The sequence below is a fragment of the Marmota flaviventris genome, chromosome 1 (genome assembly GCF_047511675.1).
Source record: "Marmota flaviventris isolate mMarFla1 chromosome 1, mMarFla1.hap1, whole genome shotgun sequence".
NCBI lineage: Eukaryota > Metazoa > Chordata > Mammalia > Rodentia > Sciuridae > Marmota > Marmota flaviventris.
The window spans coordinates 97,934,992-97,960,295 of NC_092498.1; the positions used below are offsets into that span (position 1 = coordinate 97,934,992).

At 32.3% G+C, this 25,304-nt stretch overlaps 1 protein-coding gene across 2 annotated transcripts in view; it reads left to right on the top strand.

Moving 5' to 3' along the window:
- Positions 1 to 25,304, top strand: part of Cdk13 (cyclin dependent kinase 13) — a 98,321-nt gene that overhangs the window by 51,329 nt on the left and 21,688 nt on the right. For both annotated transcript variants that reach the window (XM_071614131.1, XM_071614135.1), the window contains exons 6-9: positions 9,288 to 9,477; positions 10,742 to 10,798; positions 23,026 to 23,127; positions 23,224 to 23,301. In XM_071614131.1, the coding sequence (XP_071470232.1) occupies positions 9,288 to 9,477; positions 10,742 to 10,798; positions 23,026 to 23,127; positions 23,224 to 23,301 (427 nt within the window). The remainder of the gene's footprint in view (positions 1 to 9,287; positions 9,478 to 10,741; positions 10,799 to 23,025; positions 23,128 to 23,223; positions 23,302 to 25,304) is intronic.

Here is a 25,304-nt window from a genome sequence, read left to right on the forward strand (position 1 = left end):
ATTCTGTGATCATTTTAGTGTATAATGGGATTGTCTAACAAATGTTATGCATTCATTAGATTTGTTCATTTTTCATATATTTGGATAATAGCAATTGAATGATTTTTGCACTTTTATGAAGCTTTTTTGTTATTTGTCTCTGGCTTTAAGTGAGTTTTTATAAAGTGATTTGGAATTTTATGTTCAATCAAATTGAATATAACCCATAAATTTGAACTTGCATGAATTCAGATTCTTTTTATCACTTTGTTATTTCTGCAGTAGTCACTTTACCAAAATTCCCTTTATTGACATTTCCAGGCACCTTTACTGTTATATTTTTAATACCTCATAATGTTCATCCTATATATTTTATTGTGTAAGAAAGGCTTGCTACTTCTAAAATGTGGACACTGGTTGCATTTGTCCCAGAGTATAACTGAGGTTGCTCATGCTTCTCACAATACCTCCTATTCTTAGACTAGACCCTGTAATAAGTGATAGCAATTTAATGAACCATTCTTAATTAAGCTAAAGAAAAATTGCTCAAACAATAACAGATGTGCTTTTAAGATGTCGGCAGTATGACTGTAGATGAAATAAATTTTAGGTAATGTTCTAAAAAGCAACATAACTGGGTTGGGGCTGTAACTCAGTGGTAGAGTGCTCACCTTGCATGTAAAGGCACTGAATTTGATCCTCAGCACCACATAAAAATAAATAAATAAAGATATTGTGTCCATCTACAACTAAAAAAATTTTTTTTAATAAAAGCAACATTCTGCTATCATGTATAACTAATTAGAACAAAAGAAAAAAAGAAACATAACTGAAAGAAAGATTAGTTCCAAAAATTAAAATATTATAAATAAATAACTAGAGATCACTTCATAGGATACGTTTTAGAAATAATAATTTTGACTATTTAATCCTTTCAAGATATTTCTCTTAGCCATAGGTAGCTCAAAGAAAATAATGAGAACATTACTAAAGCAGTGTACTATGGAAATCAGTATGGAGGTTCCTCAAAAGACTAAGCATAGAACCACCACACGACCCAGTTACACAACCCAGTTGCACGACTCTTTGGTATTTATTCGAAAGAATTAAGTCAGGGATACATGCATACCCATTTTTATAGCAGACACAGTTCACAACAGCCAAGTCATGGAACCAGCTTAAGTGTCAGCATATGAATGGATGAAGAAAATATGGTATAAATACATCATGGAGTTTTATTCAGCCATAAAGAAGGAGGAAGTTACGTTATTTGTAGGAATATGGATGGAACGTGAGAGCATTGTATTAAGGAAAATAAGCCAAACTCAGAAATTCAGGGGACTTATGTTTTCTCTTATATGTGGAAACTAGAAAGAAAGAGGGAAAAAAAAAATGGGAGTGAACATTGTGGGAAACAGAACAGAGACCAAGGGGAGGGAGGAAGAGAGGGAACAGAGAAGTTCTGGGGAATGGAGTTCACAAAATTATGCTGTGTGCATATACAGATATGTCATGATAAATTCCACTGTTAGGCACCAATAAAAATTAATTTAAAAATCAGGGTCAACATTGTTCAGAAAAGGAATTAGAAACTTTTAATAAATTGATAATATAGTGTTTTATTTGATTTATAGAAACATAATGCTTACTGTGGGCCAAGCACTATTTTAAATTTTTTTACAAATTTAACTCTCATAATCCTCATAGCCATAGAATAGGGAAGGAAATGAAGTACAGGGTAAAGTGCAAAATAGTGACTAGAAAGTGGATTGTCATTTCAGTTTGTTTGATTTTAATAGGATATGAAAAATCTAATTATGTATCCTGGTATACTTACAGGAAAGTATATTTGAAACTGAAATTTTGAGGCCACATACATACCTATGTTCTTACTCCCAGTTGTGGTGCCATTAAATAGATTTCTTGTCTTTAAATTCCTTTTCCAATTTTATTAGTGGGGGTGTTTCCTTATCTGGCTCACTATCTTTGGTGGTCTTGCAGGTCTGAAAGTAGGAATGAAGATTGCGACACGAAGAGCCAAGAGCTTATTAAGTTTTCAAAGTTTGAAGCTTGAGGGCCAGAGATTTCTTTGGGCCTCTTTTCAGTATAAACATTTCTTGTTTTGAGATAATTAGTTTTAGGTTGTCAAGATGATCAGACCTTTCTCTTTTGCCATTTTAGGAGTTGATTTATTTATTTATTTTATTACTACTACCACACTTAGCCACAATTTCTTGTAAAATGCAGTTTACATGTATCTTTTTTATTTGTTTAGGACCTCTGATACAAGTGAGAAAGGGAAGAGTGTAGATTCCTGAGAGGTAGGGTTAAGAGAATAGAGGAAATATCTTCTTTCTTTCTTTGAACTAAACCAGGTTTAAAGGAGAGTGGAGGGATATCCCAATTCTCCCTTCCATGATATGTATATCTTGGGACTCTTTAAATTTTCTTCCTTAAATTATTTCTAATGCTGAATTTGAGAAAGAAGAGTTCTAATATAACTTACAGTTTATTTTTTGATTACGCATTTTTTTAATAAAGTAATGGTATTTGGTTGTAAGGAATGATTTTCTATTTTCCTTGTAGCAAGGAAACTCATACCTCTTGATATTTTGTTCCTCTGTCAAACCTGCCCTAACCTTTGACTTTGGATTGATTACTTTTAAAAATACTAAACTTGCTGGAGGAAAATTATACAATCATGTAGGTTATTTTCTCCTCAGATTTATGGTCTACAAAGCATGGACTTCAGGGCTACTAGATCGTCCTTTTCTTTTGGCAACTCCTCCTCTAGTCTACAAAGCAAAGGTTCCTGTTCAGCTTCTTTTCTCTTTCTCTTAAATAGAAGACATTGCTTCATTTTCTGCAGAGAAAGTCACACTTACCAGGTGAGAACTCACTTTCTCAACTTCTAACTTTACATGCACTTAACTTACTCTATACCCATTTCACTCTTCTGTGAGAGAAAGTAATATTTTTCCTTCCTATTTGAAGATGATTCCTTTTAATGCTGAGGAACTTTGGTCTGGGTAATCTCTTCTGTATTTTTACCTGTTGTCCTCTCCTGGTGCTTCTTACTTTCAGCACTAAACCTACTCACATCTCTCCCATCTTAAAACAAGAAAAACTTTTTGTAATTTGAGTCTGCTTGTGAATTGTTACTATCCTTTTCCTTTCCCTTTGTGTCAGGCTTCATGAAAAGAGCAGCTGGGACTTACTGTTTGTACTTTTTCACTTTGTCATTTATTCACTAAGTGTTCTGAATTTTCTAACAACTTTATAAAGATAAAAATACTAATAATCTCCTGTCAAACCCAATAATAATTTCTTAGGTTTTTGTTTTTTTATTTGATGTGAGCAGCATATATTATGTTGACTTGCTTCTTGAATCTTCTGGCTTTTCTGAAAGAACTCCTACTCAGATTTGCTTTCTTACTCTTTGGCTATTGCATCTTAGTCGTCTTCTCTGTCTCTCTTTCTCTCTTTCCTTTACCTTATCTTTCATTGTTGGTGTTCCTGAAGGTATGTCCTTGGTGGTCTTTTACCTTCTTCCTAGATACTGTCTTTGCGGTGTAGTTTTTATAATAATGTCTCCATGCCATTACAAGTGCATAGAAATATTTCCAGATCTGAACTCAGGTTATTGACTAGATACCTCCATGTTCACATTTCAAAAAGGTATCTCAAACTCAGCATGCCTTTCACTTCCATCAAGTCTGCTTGATCTTAGTCCTGCTTTAAATCTCAGCCTAAATACCTCTTCCTGATACCCCAGTCAGATTTTATCTTTTGGAATATCACTGTGTTTTTAAATGTATCCAGTTAAAGCATTCTAATATTGTAGTTTTTTATTGACGTTTGTTTGCAGTGCTACATTAATGAGGCTCTTGAATTAGTGGCTCTTACTTTATCTTTGCACTTATAAACAATGAATTTGTTGACTGCTTTATTGAAGAAAATAAAATTCCAAAATAAAAATAGTTTATATGATTCATAATTTTTAAAATACTTCAGACTAGAATTTGCAAATATAAATATAGAGCCTTTGGCCCACATTGACTGTTTCTATTCTTATGTCTACTTCCAGCTTTTACCAACATATTAGTCTTGAATTAAAGTAGTTAAGTTAATATACATGTTAACTTGGATAATTGAAAGTTGGTCCTTCACATCTTTTTCTTGAAAATGGGGTTCTCCATCATTAGGAATGATGTTGCTGAAGAATTTTAAAATGCATTTTTGTAAGATGTGCAAGTTTTGATTTCCAAATGTTTTGGTCATGTGTCAAATACTATTTTGGAATCAGTAATCTGTACGACTGAATTTATTGTTGCTGCTGCTGCTGATGATTCATGTAGTTTCTCCCTCTTTCCAATACTTGGAGAAGCAAATCAATAAAAACTTTTATTCTCTTGATTTTAAAATCAGTTCTGCTAACGGGTTGTATTAATCAGCTTTTTGCCTCTGTGACCAAAATATTTGATGAGAACAACTTAGAAGAGGAAAGTTTATTTTGGACTTCAGGCTTCAGAGGTTCAGTCGGTGGTTGGCTGACTCCATTGCTTTGGGCCTGAGGTGAGGCAGAACATCATGGCTGAAGGGCATGGCATAGAAGAGCAGATCAGCTTGTGGAAGCCACTAAGCAGAGAAAGAGTGGGACCAGAGACAAGATATAGTCTAAGGGTACGTCCAGAGTGGCCAGCTCTTCCAGCCAAATCCCACCTGCCTACAGTAACCACCCAGTAGTCCATTTAAATTATTATTGACATTGATTAATCTACTGGTTACAGCTCCCATGATCTAGTCATTGACTAAAAGCCCCATCTCTAAACCTTGCTGTATTGGGAATCATGCTTTCCAAATAAACTTTTTGGAGGACATTTGTAGAGCCAAGTCCTAACAGGTATTTTTCTATATTAAGAAATTTTTTTGTTGTTAATATATTTCAAGGTTTATATTCTTAATATCTGTATTAATGGAGAAGACTAGTGGGGATTCATTTGGTTCTATCTGTCCTTTTTGCTCTGATTCTTCTTTACTTGTAGTTATCAGTCACAAAGGTGTCTTCCTTAAGTGCTAAACAGGTGGGGACAGTATTTGGTAGCAGAAGTGGTAATAGCTACCATGTGTTTTCTAGAAAACCTCATCTGTGTCACTATTAAAACTGAAAGTGAAAGGGTTTTCTTTTGTGGGGAGGCTGTGCTGGGAATCAAAACCAGGGCCTGGAGCATGCTAGGCTAGTAGTGCTTTACCACTGAGCTGTATATCCCCAGAATCTCAAGAGAAAGAAATTCTGTATAAAAATACCATTTTAAAATAATTCTATTTTTTTAACTCTTTCCCCTAAACTATTATCTTATAAATAGCCATGATTTTTTTTTCATTTCATCTAGAAGGATTCCTTTACTTTTTTTTTTTTTAGCTTAAAACTGCTGAAACATGCTATTAATAGGGTAAAGGGTAATTAACTAGATTTAATAGACTTTTACCGTGATTGTCTTATAGTTCAGAGCTTATCGTATTACTTTCTTGGTCTTAACTTTAAAATGAAAATACTGAACGAAAATTGGGAAATAATCTGAGTGAGTTGTGTCTAAAGTGGTAGTTGATATATTTTCTTCAAGATATTTTATTAACTTTGAAAAACAGGCTTTTTCAAATTATTTCTGAATTAATCTGGTTTCTCCTCAGGTTGTTAGTTTATGAGGCAGATGATTCCATATTTTTGGAATTTTTACAGTGCTTTTGAGAACTTTTAAGCACTTTTAAGAGCACTGCTAGCTGGGCATGGTGGCAGTTCTAATCTCACCTGCTTGGGAGGCTGAAACAAGAGGATCTCAAGTTCAAAGCCAGCCTCAGCAATTTAGTGATACCCTAAGCAACTCAGTGAGATCCTGTCTCTAAATACAATACAAAAAAGGACTGGGATGTGGTTCAGTGATTAAGTGCCCCTGAGTTCAATCCCTGGTTACAAAAACAACAAAAACCACTGCTGTTCAGTAAGTATATGATGCTGGTCATGTATGTGTTTATTACATTTTCTAGAAATGCCATTAAAATAAATAAAATGACAAGTGAATTTATTTTAACCCCAAATATAAAAAAATTGAAATTCCTTTTTTTGTATTAAATCTTCAAAATCCACTATGTATTATATACTTAAAACACCTCTCACCTTGCTGTAACCTTAGTTCAAACCATATGTGACCAATGCTTTTCAATTAGACACTGTAGTTTTAAAAATGTAGCTTGATATTGGCCCTACTTTGGGGCAGATATTATTCTGCATGTTTGGGACCACCCACTACCAATTTATCCTACTTCATATAACAGCCTTGGGCCTTTTGTTGTTGAATATTTACCTTTCAAAGATTGATGTTAATACCTTTATTTCTGATTAATAATAGTCTGTTGTGTGGATGAACTGAACATTGTTTATCCATTTACCTATTGAAGAATATTTTGGTTGCTTCCAAATTTTGACATTTATGAACAAAGCTGCTATAATTCATGTACAGGTTTTTGTGGGGGTGTAAATTTTAAATTTCTTTGGGTAAATACCAAGGAGCACAGTTGTTGGTTCCTTTGGTAAGAGTATGTTTAGTTTTGTAAGAAACTGCAAACTGTCTTCCAAATGTGACTGTTACCATTTGGTATCTCATAAGCAACATATCAGAGTTTCTGTTGCTTCATGTCTTCATCAGCATTTGATGTTACTGTTTGGGATATTTGCAGTTCTAAGACATGCAATACCTTTTAATATGCAATTCTCTGATGAAGTAATGTGGAGAGTCTTTTAATATGTTTATTTGCCATTTGTATATCTTTGGTGAGGTATCTGTTCAGATCTTTTGCCCATTTTTTATTTGAGCTGTTTTCTTATTGTAAGATTTTAAGAATTCTTCAGGTGTATTGCATACCAATCTTTATCAGCTGTGCATTTTGTGAAGATTTCCTTCTAGTTTCTGACTTGTCTTTCCGTTCTCCTAATCGGGCCTTTCAAAGAGAGAAGTTTTAAATTTTAACAATGTACAAACTTAATTTTCTCTTTCACATATATTGATTTTGGTGTTGTATCTAAAATCACCATGAAACCTAAAATCCATAAATTTAAAATTCATTTTAAAATTTTTGTGAAAGGTATAAAATCTATGTAAAATCATTTTTGTTTGAATACTTATGTCCTCTTGTTTCAGCAGCTTTTGCAGAGAAACTATCCTTTCTCCATTGAAATGCCTTTGCTGCTTTGTCGAAGATAAGTTTGACTATTTTTTTTAGGGTCTATTTTCATGTTTTCGACTTATCTGTTTTTCACTGCTATTACATTATGTAGATTATGGTGGCTTTATAGTATATCTTAAAGTTGGATAGAGTCAGTTAGCTCTAAGTTTATTCTCCATCTTTTCTCCAGTATTGTGGTGGTGTTCTCAGTTTTTTTGTTTTGTTTTGTTTTGTTTCTTTGCTACCCATATAAGCTTATCTGCAAAATAACTTGCTGGAATTTTAATTTGGAAGAACTGACACTTTGACAAATTGAGTATTCCTCTCATATACCTGAAATATTTTTCCATTTGTTTATATTTTTTATTTTTTTCTATTAGAATTTTGTAATATTTCCTTATAGATGTTATACATATATGGTTTTAATTTCAAATTCCATTTGTTCATCGTTGGTGTATAAGGAAGCATCTGTGATTTGGTATCTGCCATTAATTTAGGGACATTTTCTGTCATTGCTTCAGATATTTCTGATGTTTCCTTCTCTCTTCTCCTCTGGTATAACACCTCTTGTAATTATTCATTGTATACTTTGTTCTTTTTTTTTCTTTGAATGTCATTTTGGAAATTTCTATTGACATATCTTCAAGCTCATTGACTTTTTTAAAAAATATGTTTTTAGTTGTAGATGGACAAAATACTGTATTCTATTTATTTATATTTATGTGGTGCTGAGGATCAAACCCATTGCCTCACACATACTAGGCAAGTGCTCTACCACTGAGGTACTACCCCAGCCCCAACCTCATTTATTCGTTGGCTAAATGTGGTATAGTTATGAGCCCTCATTTATTCGTTGGCTAAATGTGGTATAGTTATGAGTCTATCAGTGGCATTCTTTATTTCTGTTACAGTGTTTTTGATTTTGAACATTTCCTTTTGAATTTTTAGAGTTTCTGGTTCTCTATTTATGGTAGCCATCTGCACTGACCTGTTGTTCACTTTTTTTCCACTAGAACTTTTAGTATAGCTATCATAGTTTTAAAACGTTCTTGTATGTCTGCTATTTTGACCCTTTGCTTACTTTGTTTTTTAAGACTGTTTTAACCTATCTTATAAGTTTTGATTGAAAGCTCTAAATAATATATGAGATTTGAAGGAACCCAGGTAATAGGCCTTTTGTGTAAGGTTTCCTCTGAACAGAGTTAGTAATAATGAAGGTTTTGTCTTGTGTACAATACCTGATATTTTCTTATTCAATGTGATATTGGTTTTAGGTTTCATTCATTACCATAATGAACTTTGAAGAAAGAATCCTCTTGTTCCATATTTACTGGGAATTATTTTGCTGTTTTTAATTAGGAACCGATTATGAACTATGATTAGTTACTTACCATGATGTTAAGAATTTTTCTCTTTTCTCAGATAGTTGTAATGCATTTTGTTAGCTTTTCTATTCTTGAATTGATAAATGAAACTTTAACTTGATTATGATATTCTAATATATAGCTTTGGATTCAATTTGTACAAGTTTTAAGGTTTAATCAGTACAGTACAGTTGTATGGCTTATGTGTTTATACTAAGTGCTATTTTATGTTTTGGTTGCACAACCACATTAGTTTTAGAAAATAAAGTTGTAACTTCTATGTTTTCAAGAACTCTGGAGCTGTATAAACAATTAAATTGTATGTTTATTGAAAGCTTGACTGTCTAAAGTTCATCTGGGACCACTCCCCTTTTTATTAAAAGCAGTTCTTTTAACAACTTTTCAGTTTCTTTTAATGAATTCTACTTTGGGGGGAGGGTTCTGCTGAGACAATTTGTCTAAAACATTTAACAATTTATTTTACATTAATCATACTCCTCAGTTAATTTTTATCATAAACTTTCTTTAGGAAAAGGAAACTAATTTGTGTATTTCCTTTTTATTACATTCTTGGAAAAATTTGAATGTGATTAATGTGATAAAGTAGCACTTTCAAAAATTATTTCCCACCCATCAGCAGTATTTTATTGTTATACTTTGTACCTATACAAGAGTTATTGTAAAATTAAAAGTCTTTAATGTAGTAATTATTCTCATTCTTAGGTGCATTTTATCTGGTCTTTGAATATATGGACCATGATCTAATGGGACTGCTGGAATCAGGCTTGGTTCATTTTAATGAAAATCACATAAAGTCATTTATGAGACAGCTCATGGAAGGTCTGGATTATTGTCATAAGAAGAACTTTTTGCATAGAGACATTAAATGTTCAAATATCCTTCTAAATAATAGGTATGGATATGAGTTTGATATATATGTTTAAAGTAAGTGTTATATACTATATACCTTGATTCTGTAAAGAGTTTCAGATTAGTTCATTGCTTTAAACTATTTTAATGTAACCAACATTACAGCTTTGGGCTACCTCTAAAGTTGTGTTAGATATATTTAATTAAATTCACTTCCAGTATAGTTTGTAATGTACATATAATAATACTTAGTTGCCTTTCTTAAAATATCATGAGTATTCTAATAATTGCTGATAGGCTTTCAGCTTTACATTACATGTTGATTTTTAGAATTTTTTTAAACATTTGTCACAATTAGAAAGTGAACTTTTTTGAAGTTGTGTATGAAGCTTATGTTAACTATTTCAGTAACTGCATAACCTCAGCTCTGGTAGTTCTCTTGTAATTGCTACTCTTATAATTGTTGCTGTTTGTTAGTTTATATGAGGCATGCCTGGTCATGATTTTAATTAATAGAAAATGTTCTGTGTGCTCAACCCCACTAAGAACTGGAAAATTAAACAAATTTTAAATGATTTGACATTTCTTGAGTATTATCGACTTGAAAAAGTTTTCAAGTCTTATTCCTAAGTAATGAAAATTCTCATTTATTTTCATTGAAGTATACTTTTCTAAATACAAACTGAACATTAGCAAAATTACTATTATACTAATACTATATTATAATAATGATAGTAATAATAGTAACAGAGTAATTCTTTGGTACCCATGGGAGATTGGTTTCAGGAACCTCCTCCCCTCTTGACCTAAATCTGTGAATGCTCATGTTCCTTATATAAAATGGCATAGTGTTTGCATATAACTAGCACATTTTCCCATATACTTTAAATCATCTCCAGATTATTTACAATACCTAATGCATAGTAAAAGGCTATGCAAATAGTTGATAATTCTGTATTGTTTAGGGAATAATAATAAGAAAAATAGGTCTGTATAAGTTTAGTACAGATGCATTTTCCCCAATATTTTTAATCTGCATTGGTTGAATCTGCAGATTGAGAACCCATAGCTATGGATGGACGCCTCAACTACTATAATAGTAATAGCAGCTGAAACTGTTTAAAGAAAAGTACTGTTTGTCATTGGTTAATTTTTCTACTGCTTGACTTTTCTTGTAAGACATTGGCAGTATTGCAGTGTAATCAAAGTTAATGTGTCTTTTTGATTAGTTCAAGGAATAGAGTATGAATCTACATTATCAATTCAGAGTAGAATAACAGCTGTTGTCCATTTTTTATTTCCACCAGAGGGCAGATAAAGCTTGCTGATTTTGGACTTGCTCGTTTGTATAGCTCAGAAGAAAGGTAAGAATACTCTTAAATGAACATTGTAGACACTGAAGTCTGTTTTTAGAATCTGTATTGTAAAACACCTTATTTTTTAATTGTTATATTTTTTTAAAATGACATTAACTTTTCATGTTTAAATACACAAAATAATGACACTTTATACTATATTGGATTGCCTAGTTATAAAATTTTATGTAGTCAATTTAAAAATAATTGATTTTTGGCACAGGTAAATATAGTTTTGTTAAAATATGCAATTTTAAATATGACTGAATTTCAAATAATTTTAAAAATTAATGCTAATTTCTGATGCAGATCCAGACATTAAGATATTCTTAATTTTTGTATTTTGTAAGAAACCTTAATGTATGTTTTTAAAATTATACATTTAAAAAACTTTTTTCTTTTTTGGCGGAGGGTGAGGGGTGGTGGTGCTGGGGATCAAACCCAGGCATGTGCTCTACCACTGATCTTACACTCCAGCTGTCAAATACCATTTTAATTATTGTTTTAGACTTCACTTTGTGTGTGTTATGTCTATAGTTGTGTTTTTGTTTGTTTTTCTTTGTTTTGATAACTACTTGAAACTCTTTAAGCAAAATATTATGAGGAAGTTATATATGTAAAACATAAAAATGTTAGAGCTTCTGTGGCTAAAGTTAGGTGTGTATCTGATTTGATTTCCTTTGAGTCTGGTGATGAGAAATATGACTTGCCTTGTTAGTATATAGCAGCTAAAACTGTTTAAAGAAAAGTACTTTTTGTCATCTGGTGAATTTTTCTACTGCTTGACTTTTTAACATGGAATTTCAAAAATAAAATATTATGTGAAATAGCAGCTTTTACACAAATAAACTCTGAAATTAACAGATTCATGAAAATTTGGTCAGTTTAGCTCAATCTTATTTACTTTTGGATTTATTGATATATAAATATATCTTTATATATTAAAATTTTATGGCAATTGTGTCATTTCTTTAGTGTCACCTTTTAATAGTAATGAAACATAAGTTGATTGAATTTCTTAGAAATAGGTGTTTGCTTTCAGTGAATCTTTGCTAATTTTTGGTTAGTTGAGGAAATAAATAAAAATTCTTTTGTTTGAATTTTTCAGAGTGAAAAATCTGTTTAATTTTGCGGTAGCTGTGACATCATTGTGAAAAATCTTTGCATTGTTTATTGTTCTAGTGTAAAGGTTTTCAAATAATGATCTGAGAGTTTGGAGAAAATCCCCAGAGAGTATTTTATGAACAGAGTTGTGATTGGACAGGGGTCTTAGTTCTCTATATCTACTTTTATGAGAGTCATTTTCTTTTTATTTTACCCACTGTACTCAGAGTTAATATTTGAAGAAAGGGTTGTATGGATTTTTGGTGTGTTTGTGTGTGTGTCTGTTTTATAAAACTGTTCTAGAGCCTAAAAAGGTAATGCTCCTCATTTTGCATTTGTGAAAATTGATAACCATACAGGATTGAATGACTTTCTTTTTAAAAACTTGTTTTTAATTGGAATATAAAAGTTGTATATATTTGTTGTGTACAATGTGTCATTTTGCAATATACGTATATTGTGGAATGCCTAAAGGATCCAAGTAACATGCCTTACCTCAGGGTTTTTGGTTTGTTTTTAGTTTTGGTAAGAATACTTAAAGTCTCCTCTCAGCAGTTGTCAAGAATATAATATATTGCTGTTAAGAATCACCATGTTGTCCAAAGGATCTCTTGCACTTACTCTTCCTGTCTCACTGACATTTTATGTTCTTTGACCAACCCTTAATCCCAATCTCAGCCTCGGGTAACCACCACTGTATTTTATACTTACATGAGTTCAACTCTTTTATATTCTGCATATAAGTGATATCATGCAGGCTTTGTTTTTTGTTGCTGGCTTATTTCACTTAACAATAATGCCCTTCACTTTTATCTCTGTTGTCATAAATAATGGAATTGCCTTCTATTAAGAAGAAGAGTATTCCATTGTGCGCGCGCGCACACACACCCCATATTTTCTTTTAACAATTCATTTGTTAATGAACACTTACATTATTTCCATATCTTTGCTATTATTAAGGATTGAATGACTAAAAGTCAGAAGATATTGGCAATGTATAGTTCAAGGTTTTCTGTTCTCAGTTTTTTTCTTATTCCATCATGTGTAATAGTGCCCTTTTGTAGAAGATGAAAAGAAAAGCTGATCTTAATGTGTACTTAATATAAAACTTAATTGGTATGACATTTTTGAATGACTAAATTTCTGTGCATTTTTTTAGGGGAACACTTTGGTTAATTAAGGATTTTGTTTGCTTAACTGGTTGAGATTTCACTGTAATTATATTATCCTTAATACAAGTATATGTTTGTTGTACTTGAGTATAAATCTCATTGTTTTTATTTTCTTATTACGTTTCAATGAATACTATTAAGCCATATTTTATAAATCAAAACTCTATTTTCCCATTGATTTCTATTTTAAATGTAGTGTTGGTTTCCAGTGAAGTGTCAGAAATATGACAGTTTACTGGGCCACGTTCTTTATTACCCTGTTGGATTCATGGAGGAATTTTGAGTTTAGAAAAGCAGGAAATTTAAATCTTTTAATTTTGCATTTTTCAGGTAATATTAATTGAATTTTTCTGGTCAGTGAAATTTATAAGAGAAATAATTGGTGTCGTTTTATAAGCAAATGTCTTATTCTGATTAAGAGATTTATATACTCCTTTAAATTGCCCTCTCTCTCTCTTTTTTTTTTTAATAGTAAGCTTTCTTTTTTTAAAAAAATTTTTTTAGTTGTCAATGAACCTTTATTTTATTTATTGATCCATGGTGCTGAGGATCGAACCCGGTGCCTCACACATGATAGGCAAGCGCTCTGCCACTGAGCCACCACCCCAGCCCACCTCCTCTTTTTAAAGGTAACAGTTATTCTCTTTAAAATCCATTGGAGAAATAGGCTTTATTTTTGTAGAATGCCTTCAAAATATATATTTTCTTCCAGTGAATCTTAATAACACTCTGATTTTAAAAGAAATTTTACTGTAATGTACCCATGTACATTTTAAGTTACTTTGAAATAGTTTCTAGTTAGCTACTATAGATAGATAGATAGAATAATTGAAGTGTTTAAAAATTTAGTGTAAGGTTTTTCATTTTAAAATAGAGCAGATTTCAGCCTGTTACTATAATAGCATCAACCACAACTCTCATTTAATTTTTGATATGCCTTTTTTTTAATTGTGAGAAAAACTGGTTAGAATTATAGCTAGTACTTTCGGTCTGTAATCAGTATGGACCTCCCTGTTACATGTGCTATAATAGAAGAAAGAAAGAGAGTCACTAATTTAAAGTTAGGAAGGTGTATGGTGAGAAGTAATATTTTAAAACCTGAATTATTTCCTCATTTTGAATATCAATATTCACACTTTATTCTGTTCAACATTGGAAACTATAGAACTATATAACCTATGTTTCAGTACTATTTAGTTGTCAATGAACCTTTATTTTATTTATTTATACGTGGTTCTGAGGATCTAACCCGGTGCCTCACACATGCTAGGCAAGCGCTCTCCCACTGAGCCACCACCCCAGCCCACCCCCTCTTTTTTAAGTAACAGTTATTCTCTTTAAAATCCATTGGAGAAATAGGCTTGGTTAGTTGAGGAAATAAATAAAAATTCTAGAGCCTAAAAAGCTAATGCTCTTCTTTTCAAAGATTCTGTGCAACTTTCCCAGAATCTTTGAGTCATAGTATTTCCCCTTTTCTGAGTCTTTATTAGCAAGTTATAGGTACAGTGTTTTACTAAAAGATGGAGTTCCTCTGTGTGTGTCGTGTGTCTCCCATATGACATATAAATTAAAATTAACTTCATTTCCTGAGAGGAAAATATGAAGTTTACTTTTTTGATATACAAGGAACATAAAATCCACATCCTAAATTAGGGAATTTTTGGTTCTAGTCCTGGCATTGTTGTTTAATCTGTTGTGGAATCTTAGTTAAATTACTTAACCTCTCTGAGCCTCGTTATTCTCGATATAAAATCTCCCAAGGGAGGGGAGGGGAGCTAAGTGGTAGAGCACTTATCTAGAATACATGAGACCTTAGGTTCCACTTACTAGTACTGCAAAAAATAAAATCTCCAAATCCATTACTTACATAGTATTGAAAAGCATCTTTTATGGTTCTAAAAATTGCAGTCAAAATAAAATAGATTCTTTGAACAGTAATCAGTTTACTGCATTTTTGTGTAAGGGAGAAAAGAGAGGTAAGTAAAAGAGTTTTGAGTTATAAAACACTAGTTTATCAATACCACCCTCCCACACACCTTTTTGAAGGCAATATCACCATCTAGTGGCCCTCTAAAAAGTTGCAATTAAAAGCAAAACTGTTTTCTCAAAGCTGGTACCAGGAAAAACAGTAGGACCTTATGATACTCATCTAAGGACTAGATGAAAATACTCAGCATTAAAAATTGCTTCCTAAACTCAAGTCATTATTGCTTGTGTACTTACTTTGTCACTCAGTCTATAATTATGTCATTTTTAAGGCAGACCATATGCATACTTCTGGAGGTCTTTTGATTGCTTGCTTGTTATGTGGTGCTGGGAATTGGATCCAGGACCTCATGTATGCTAGGCAAATGCACTACTGCTAAGTATACATCTGTATCCTATTTTTAAATTTTATGTGCCCTAGAACATCAGATGTATTTACAGTAAATCCCTCATTCTGATCCAGGAGAAAACTATCCCAATCTGGTATAAATCAGTGCAGGGAATTGTTGGGGATCCAGGTAATAAAGAAGCATTGGACAAAAACCATGTTGTCATAAAAGATTACTATGTAATAACATAGGACTAACAATAATACAATTAAACAAGCTTCAGGAATGGATATGTTCATTTAGATCACTGATTTAATATTTAATTAGATAATCAAAATTAAATTGTAGTTCCTCTGGTGTAGATATGGTAGTCTACATTTTAAATCATGTAAAACGGGAAAGGCAATTTAGTTCTTTTGGAGCACAATGTTGCCCCTTCCTCATGTTGAGGAAGTCTCACCCATGTTCTTAATGTTGAACACTTATTAATATAAATTTCAGGCTTTGGTCTTTTTTCTGATCTCAAATCCTTTGTGTTTGCTAAACATCTTCACCTGTATGATCTGGGGTATTTTAAATTAAACCTTGGTTTCAAAACCACTCTGATCTCTTCCCATAAAAAAAAATGTTTGCTCCTTTCCTTTATCCTGTTTTAGTTATCCAGTCACTCTCACAGGTATGTCTCATATGATCCTTGTAAATAGAATTCTATTGGCTTTCCAACCTCTTTGTCCCTAATTTTTTTCTCTCCTGCCATTTTTACCTGATGGCATTCCCAGCACTCCAGATAGTAATGATGTTGAACTATTTGCAGTTCCCTAAGCATGCTGTGCTCTGAAATACCTTGTCACTGTCTAAGACTTTTTTATTGTGTTATACCTCTTATTGCCTCAGCCTGCAAATTTTTTTCCTTTAGTGTGCAGTTCAGGTGTTACCTCCTTTGAAATCTGCTGTGAATCACACAGGCATCATTGGATGCATCTTCCTTCATTTGTTCCGATTATATTATTAATTGTACTATGTAATACTTACAATACAATTTGGAAAGCAATATATATATATATATATATATATATATATATATATACACATTATATCTATATTGCTTTCCAGATTTTAGGACTCTAAGCACTACAACCATGTTTTTTGTTTGTTTGTTTGTTTTATTAGACTAACCATGCTTAAGCAGTACACTGTCCAGCTCAGAGTTTCAATAAATATTTGTTATGTATAAATACTTAAATATCTTAACAAATATTTTAAAAAGCAAAGGAAAGAACAAACTTGAATAGCATTTGTGTATGGTACCTTATTATGTATAGTCCTCCTTTCCCAAGAATTAAGAGAAAGTCCTCTGAGATGGGTGATGTAGGTTCATTATTCTTAGGCACATGTTAGGGCAAACTGAAGTTTAGAAAATTTAAGTGCATTTGCATTGTCACACAACCAACACAGTGATAGAATGAGGAATGAACTGAGGTCTTTTGAAAGAAAGATAGTTAACTTTCTTTCTTTTTTTTTTTTTTTTTTGTAGTTGTAGATGAACAGAATGCTTTTATTTTATTTGTTTATTTTTATGTGGTGCTGAGCATCAAACCCAGGACCTCCTGTTTGCTGAGCAAGTGCTCTACCACTGAGCTACCTCCCTAGCCTAAGATAGTTTATTTTCATTATAGTGTAGTGCTTCTCTGATAAGATTCTGGATCCAGCCTTCATTATCTAAAAGTATCTTCTAGGAAGTGTTCCTGAGGGGCCTATTAGATGAACTTTATAAGGTACCATTAGGCTAATGACCATTTTTGGAGTTCTTTGGTACCAGAAGGTCCACTGAATTTTACTTTCTCTACTTACTTACTCTCCAAATGTAATATTTTATTTTTGTTAAGTGACATATGTTTTAGTTCTAGCCTTCCTAGCAGGTTAGCAAGTTGTATGGTATTTCCATTTCTGAGTCTTATTGGATTCCATTGTTTTTTAAGCAGCTTTAAAGTTTCTTAAACATCTAATGAGAAATCTATAAATAAGATATATTTTGATAGCATTATTTAAAATTACCTGACATTTCCCATGAAGGTGGTGTTGTCAAAGATTTTTAAAAAAAAATATTAGTTTACCTCATTGATAAAGTGATAGTATGCACGTTCTTTAAAAAAAAAAAAAAAAGGTAATTAGATTTGCAGAGGAAAAAGCTTTTTTGAGGAGGTACTGGGAATTGAACCTAGGAATTTTTTTACCACTGAGCCATATTCCCAGTCCTTTTTTACATTTTATTTAGAGACAGGGTCTCTCTGAGTTGCTTAGAGCCTGGCTAAGTTGTTGAGGCCAGCTTTGAAGTTGCAATCCTCCTGCCTCAGCCTCCTGAACCACTAGATTACAGTCATGCACCATCACGTTCCAGCTTAATTTTTGCCACCTAAGAATTATAGCTTACTGGAGTTACTAATTAGTTTTTCTAATTTAGGTAGATGATGTGGGGGTGTGTTCTGCCATGTAATATAATTTATTGCTTGCAATTTATCTTTAATTATGGAAATAAATTAGAATGGTTCTTTCATAGGCTCTTTTTTTAAGTGTACAACACCTAAAAACCTGATTTTTTTTTTTTTTAGTTCTGTTTCTTCAGTAGGTACTTATTTGTTGTGAAAAGAATAGGAAAAGAATGTAAATATTTTTAATTCACAAAAATAAAAGGAATCCTGTATGTGTTATCACATCAGTTTGCTTATCATTTTTTTTTTTTTTTATGATCTTTAGGATGTTGACATTGGGTGGCTAAACCTAGAAGACCCAAGTTTGGAATGTTCATTTTTGAGGATTCTTGAGTTTTCATTTACTTACTTTTGGATGATCTGTTCTCATATTATAACAGTGCATTAATTTTCCTGGGATTTAGACTTTAGCCAGAAGGCTTCAAAAGATAATTTCAATCTCTCAATTTTTGTCTTTACATTTATAAACACAGTATCTTAGTGATAACATGAATATTTTCTCAATAGTACTATAAACTGTTGAATGGGATGATGCACAAAATTGTCCTGTTCTCTACTAATTCTACCTACCTGTCTGCATACTTTCTCAGTGTTTGCTTCTTTCTCATCAAATAATAAGGTAGAAAGTGAGGCATAGTACCTATTTTGCATAGATTTTGAGTAAATATTCATCAATTTTTTTTGAAACCAGTTTATTGAAAATATTTGAAGCATAATTAAAAGTCCACTCACTTCTTGAACAATGTACCTTGGCTTTATCTCCTTGCTTTAGAAATTGTTCATTTGCTTAGCTATTTCAGGGAACCAAAAGTTCAATGTGATTGGGTCATGAACCAAATAAATTATTTTATATATCTTCTGTGGATATTCACCAGAAGGAAGTAATACTAAAATTGTAACACATTAACATTATATCTTACACTGTCAGTTTGACACTGCTTTGGAAAGAGAATTGGTCTTTTAAATCTGGAAACAGGGACAACCAGTTAGAAAACTATTTCATTAAATTTAGATAGGATGATTCTGGCTGAAACTAGGGAATGGGCATAGGTATCAGAGATAAATTATGTCATAAGTATATATTGGAGAATTATTAAAACTTGGTGATTGAATATGTGTTGTGAGCCACAACCCAGTCTCTTCTCTTACTGTAAGGTTTCTCTCATAGCATCTGGATAAATGGTTTATTAGTTAGGATAGGCTAAGCCTATTTTAACAAAGAACCTCAAAATTAGCTGTATAAAGAATGAGAATTTATATTTCTCACTTAATGATATAAAATAATTGTTGCTTACCTAATTTACCATTAATATTTAACCATATCATCAGGTCAAATGATGATTGTTTCATATAGTGATCCAGGAAACCAGGTTGGATGATCTGCCATCTTCTACAAATGCCTTCCAAGGCTGTTGCCAGAAGTAAGAAAATAGGGAGAAACGTTATGATGAGCCAGGCCTAGTAATGGCATGTATCACATGTATTCCCATTCCATTGGAGAGCATTTGTCATATGGCCACATGTCACTACAGTGAGCCTGGGAAATGTAGCATAGCTGGGCGGCTGCCATAGAAAAAAGGAATAACAAATTTTAGAGGACAACTATCGTTCTCTGCCACAAATGGTGATGCTGTTTGCTGAGACAGGAAGCAGGAAGAGAGAAGCAATTTGCAGCAAAAGGTAATAAATTTACTTTTGGATGTGTTTTGATGTAGGTACTTATAGGACTTATAAATCTGCATGCATAATAATAGAAAAGTGATCTTAATAAGCATCAATTGGAAAAAATTAGTCTCATTTTTCTATAACAATATGATAATCCAGGGATTTAAAAGTTATTTTTCTTTGGGAAACAATTGAAAATAGAAAAGGAGAACTGCAAAAAACGGTTATCTTAGTTGTTATGTGGTTATGGCATAAGTCAGTCAATAAAAGATGTTTACTCTATGCCAGACATCTATCTGATAATACTATTGGCTAGATATTAGAGATGAACTCATTTATATGGTGATGAGAGAAGTTTTGAAAGGGTGGGACAAAGGAAAAAAATTTAAAATATAAAGTAATAAGCGTACTACAAAGCAAATAAAATAGTGACTGTACATCCCATATGGGAAAATGATGGTGGTAGCTAGGATAATTTTCTCTAGGGCAATTTAGGATGGACCTCTTTAAGGAAGTAAATTGCAGGTAAGACCTGAGTGATGAGAATGAAAAAACCTGAAGAAGGCCTGGGCAAAGAACATAGGAATTAAAAAGTAGAAGTATTGAGTTAGTGGGTAGCCTGGGAACAGACTTGGAAAGTTTAAAGGTCATAAAGATGCCCATCCTGATAGTAGTTGGTGTACATTGATATCAGTGTACAATGATATCAAATGAAGTAAATTTTATTTTGTTGCAGTGGGAAATCTTGTTAAAATACTTTGAAACAAGTAGGTGATAAGATCTGGTTTTATGCTTTAAAGACAGCAATAGCAAAAAGTTTTTAAAAGAATTGAGGGAAGGTTAGGGTTGGAGGGAAGAAGCCAGTGAAGGTATTGATACATTAGTACCAATGAAATGATTTTAATGACTGATTCAGATTATAGCTGTTGAGTTAGATTTAGGATTTGAGGGAAAGAGGGATCAAGAATGACTCCTGGATTTTTGATCTCAGAAGCTAGATAGGATAATAGAGATCCCAGATTTGCTTTCCAGTTAACTGTGGCTCTCCTTATTTGGTTCAAAATCACTATAAATTACAATATAAAAGAACCAGTACAGATTTTATTATATGTGTTGTGGGAAAAATTAAGCATTTTATAGCTAGCTTAGTATATTCTTTTATATGATTCTTTTTTCCCCCTTTCTTATAATCTTGAAAGCCCTAAGGTAGGGAAGACCATAACCATATTTCATCTTCCCTTTCCTTCTTCTCCAATCTCTAGAATTCCTAGGATTGTAGAGGCAAAACATTGGAATCTATCATTAAACTGATAGAAAATTTGTAACAGAAACTAATTTTCAGAAATATTCAGAAAAGCCAGTAATATATATACATTAAATATATTTGCTGTATGCTTAGAAGTATATTTCATCTTGTTTTGCATTTAATCATTTTTTGAAAATGAACTGTTCTGAATTTGATGAGGTCATTAAAAATTAAGCTAGTTTTAATTGTTAAAGATGACTATGTAGTATTTCCTGGAGTTTGTTATATAGTGTATAGAATGATCTTTTATTTAAATATTTCTTTTCAATAAAATTTTACCTGAATTTGTATAGTTTCTCAAATTCAGTATACTTTTTATGTAAAAATAAAATTAACTATTTACAGATAGATTTATATTAATTTAAACATTTTAGACTTAGCTATTCAGTTGCACTTTCATAACATGACTATAACTTTCAAATGCTTATAGACCCTTGAAATATCTTAGAAACTACTCATCATGATATTCACAAGTTTTGTTCTCCCATCCAGCTAATTTTATCTATGTCACCTAAAGTTACAGGGCCACATACATTAAGGTGCCTGGCCTTGTTCTGGGCTTTGTATGAGGGTTCATATTAAAGAATGGTATGGGTTCTTTTGACTTCCTGGGAAGATAGAAAATATAAGAGAGTTGAAGACAGTGGTAAGTATATGAAGATCAATTATTATGAATAGAAATTAGAATTTATGGAGATGGATTTTTTACTATGTTGTGAAGGAAGTACAGGATTTAAATGAGAAAAACTGGGAAGGGTTTTACAATTTCAAAGGAGCAAAGGCATAAAAAGGTAAACATTTTTACAGAATGATTTAGAGTAGCTAAAGATTAAGGTGCTTCCTTATTATTCCAGTAAATAAACAAAAATGACTAAGAAAAATACATTAATATTAGAAAAGTCTAATCCTAATTTGCCATTACAGATTTACATCTAGACTTTTAAATTTTTACCAAAGCTATCTAAATTTTCTTCTGTCTTTGAAACATTGTTAATGCATTCCTATCTATGATAATGCTGTGATGCCCAGATTAATGGCTTTACTATTAGTGTTTAAAAGTATTTGGAGAAATGTGGCTGTGTGGGTGCTGAGCAAGTCAGACAGATCTTTCAATGTCTGGGACTTCAGGTCTATATTTGGCAAGAGGGAATTGCTTTATAAATTATATGTTTCTTTTCCCCAAACTGGTCCAAATCCAAGTCAATCCCTGGTACATGGGTGTGGAATATAGTGTTTCAGGGGAATTTGCTATGATGTATGTATTCACCCAGAAGTATATATTTTAACCATGGATTAGTTAAAAGCATCTGACTTTTTAGGGCCCTCTTTTTTCATGTGTATCAGGTAGACTTTGACTTTGCCAGACAATTTCTACTATGATGGTCCAACTTAACTCTAATATAACTTCGCTAGATAATCTCTTCCATGGCAAAGAAAGATTTTACCGTATGTATGTCTTCTTTTTAGTTGGTCACACACACACAAAAAATATCTGATTAAAGTGCCATATCTGTTTTTAGTGGTTCTTTGCAGGATAGACCCCAGTTTCTGTAGACTACATTTTTGTACTCTCTGTTCACAACCCAGAGTGGGTCAAAATTAATGCAGTTTTGTCGAAGACTTGGACAGTTAAAAACTTTTGTTAGGGGCTAGGGTATACTTCAGTGGTAGAACACTTGCCTAGCCTCCATGAGGCCCTGCATTCAATCCCCAGTACCACCACCACAACAACAAACTACAAAGAAAAAAAATCCACTCCACCACTTTTGTTAGGAAATCCCAATTTGAGTCTTGTCATCTCTTAGTAATTTGCCAGATTTGGCCAAAATCAATGAACTCCCTTTTAAATAAGTTAATTTTTAAAATATTTTATGAAAAGGAAAACATTTTTTAACAGTTGAATTGATACAATGGCTTCCTTTTAACCAAATTACACTTAACAACAGCCAACTACTTCTTATTAATTTCCATATATAAAGGAAGTTTTTAGTTAATCAGGTTTCTCTCTGATGCATTTTATAATCCTCTGTTAGATGCCTTAATATATCTGCATTGGTGGGCAGATGAAAGTGATTTTAGTTAGGATTGTAGAACTGCTTTGATAATTCAAAGTGATATTTTTCTAAGACAATCTCTTTTACTTCTACAAATACTAATTCTAAAGAGTGCTTTCTGTGTTTTTTAGTCGGCCATATACCAACAAAGTTATCACCTTATGGTACCGTCCACCTGAACTGCTGTTGGGAGAGGAACGATACACACCAGCTATTGATGTATGGAGCTGCGGGTAAGATAGACTCATTAATTGGTTTATTCTACTTAAAACTTTTGGTAGTGGATTAAATCAGAACATTTGGTTAATGGTGGGTGTTTTTTCCATTAGATGTATCCTTGGTGAACTCTTCACTAAAAAACCTATATTTCAAGCAAATCAGGAACTTGCGCAGCTAGAATTAATAAGGTAAGCTGCTGATGATAATATTTGTGGGGTTGGGGTATGTCATACTCCATAGGAATTTTAAACATTTTTCTAGCTTGTCTTTGCAGGAGGAGGACAGCATGGTTCTCTTGAAGGCTAATGGCTGCTAAATGGAGGAGAAATGAGAATGTAGGCCCTTTGATAGCTTTAAGGATCTTAAAGTCTCTAGTTCTTTTTTCTTGGGGGAAGGGGATGTTAAATTACAGGACTTGAGGCCCTAAAGATAAGATTAGGAGGTAAAAGTAAATACAAAATAGGAGAAAAAATAATAGTAGGCACGTTAAAAAAAATTTTTTTTCCTTTATGCAATACAAGTGTTTTAGAATATTGTAAAGAAATACTCTATTTTCTATGCACCATGGTATATTTATGTGTATATTATATATGTATACCCATCAAAATATGTATATACCCACTAGCATCGGTCTTTACCATTTGGAGCCTATCGTAGAATCCAGCTCATAATCGGTTATTCATACATGTTAAGTCAACTTTTTCTTCATCTTAGTTTTAAAAATAATATTTAAAGGGGCTTTGCTTTTATATATATATAAGAATATAAACTTGCAACTTATAAGACTTTAATGAATTTCAGAGTAAGGATGAAGTCTTAGGAAAAATGTTAATAGGCACAGATTTATAGAATTTTACTTTGCCAATTGAACAAAACAAACTTAAAAGTAACAAATAGTAATCAGAAGGATCACAACTTCATCTGATAAATTTTAAAGGTATTATTCAGAAACAGAAAACTTAAAAAGAAGATCTTTGGAATTGAAAAATAGACCTTCTTTGGGGGTTTGCCCTCCCCTGCAAAACAACAACAACAACAACAAAATAAATAAAAACCACCAGAATTCCAAAACCTTAGTATTAACCTTTTTGGTGTTTTGGTGAGTTTTTTTTTTTTTTTTTTTTTTTAAACTGTAGGGCTCTTTAGTGAAAGATGAGTGTCCAGTTAGAACCTGCTCTTGCTCTGGACATAATTTGGCTATAATCAGAAATACCTAAGCCAGAAACTAATACTGCTTTAATTCAGCCAGTTGCCTCTTTGAAAATGGAAGTATATGTCCCAGACTTGGCCAAGGAGCTTTCCAAGCTCAGAATTTTAATGAAATCACAAAGAGAAGGGAGTATCTTGTCCGTTTTCTTTTGTTGTATCTGAATACTGCAGACTAGGTAATTTATGAAAAAAACAAGTTTATTTAGCTCATGGTTCTGAAGGCTAGGAAGTTCAAGATTGGGTAGCTGCATCTGGTAAGGTCCATCATGCTTGTTTGGAAACTGCAAAGTTCCAAGGTGGCCAAGAAGGCAGACTAAGCTAGTAGAGAGCACTTGCTTTTATAAAAAACTATTCTTTGAATAAACCAATTATAAGTGGAGCCCTCACGATCCATTCACCTTCCAAAGTTCCCTTCTCTTGAATACCATCAACATAGGATTTTGAGGACTAAGTTTCCAACATATGAAATTTGTGGGACCCATCCAAACTATATAGCAGGGAGAGAGGGATTTCACCTGATGCACAGGAAAACTTTTATCTTTCATTGTGTGATCAACAAATAAACAATGATCAGGAGGAACTAATACTCACCAAACTAAGAAATATATTTTTATGCTAATTGAACATTGAAAAAAGTTAGTTATATATTAGTAGAAAAATAAAACGAGAGTAAACTTCAAAATAGTACTGACTATATTCTCTAAATAAAAATAGAATAAAACTAGAAATTAATGTAAAAAATGGAAACACAGTCTCTCTAAAAATTTTAAATATGTTAAAAAAATGATAGACTAACTATGGGCTCAGATGGTTTAAACCTGTGCTTTTAGAAAAAATCATAGCCTTAGATATAGTCATGTGCTATATAGGGATGTATATAGCAGGGTCTGTTTTGTATACAGGATCTGTTTTGGTCAGCAACAGACCTGTATACAATAGTGACCCCCATTATAATGAAGCTGAGTTGGATTTGGTGGTGCAC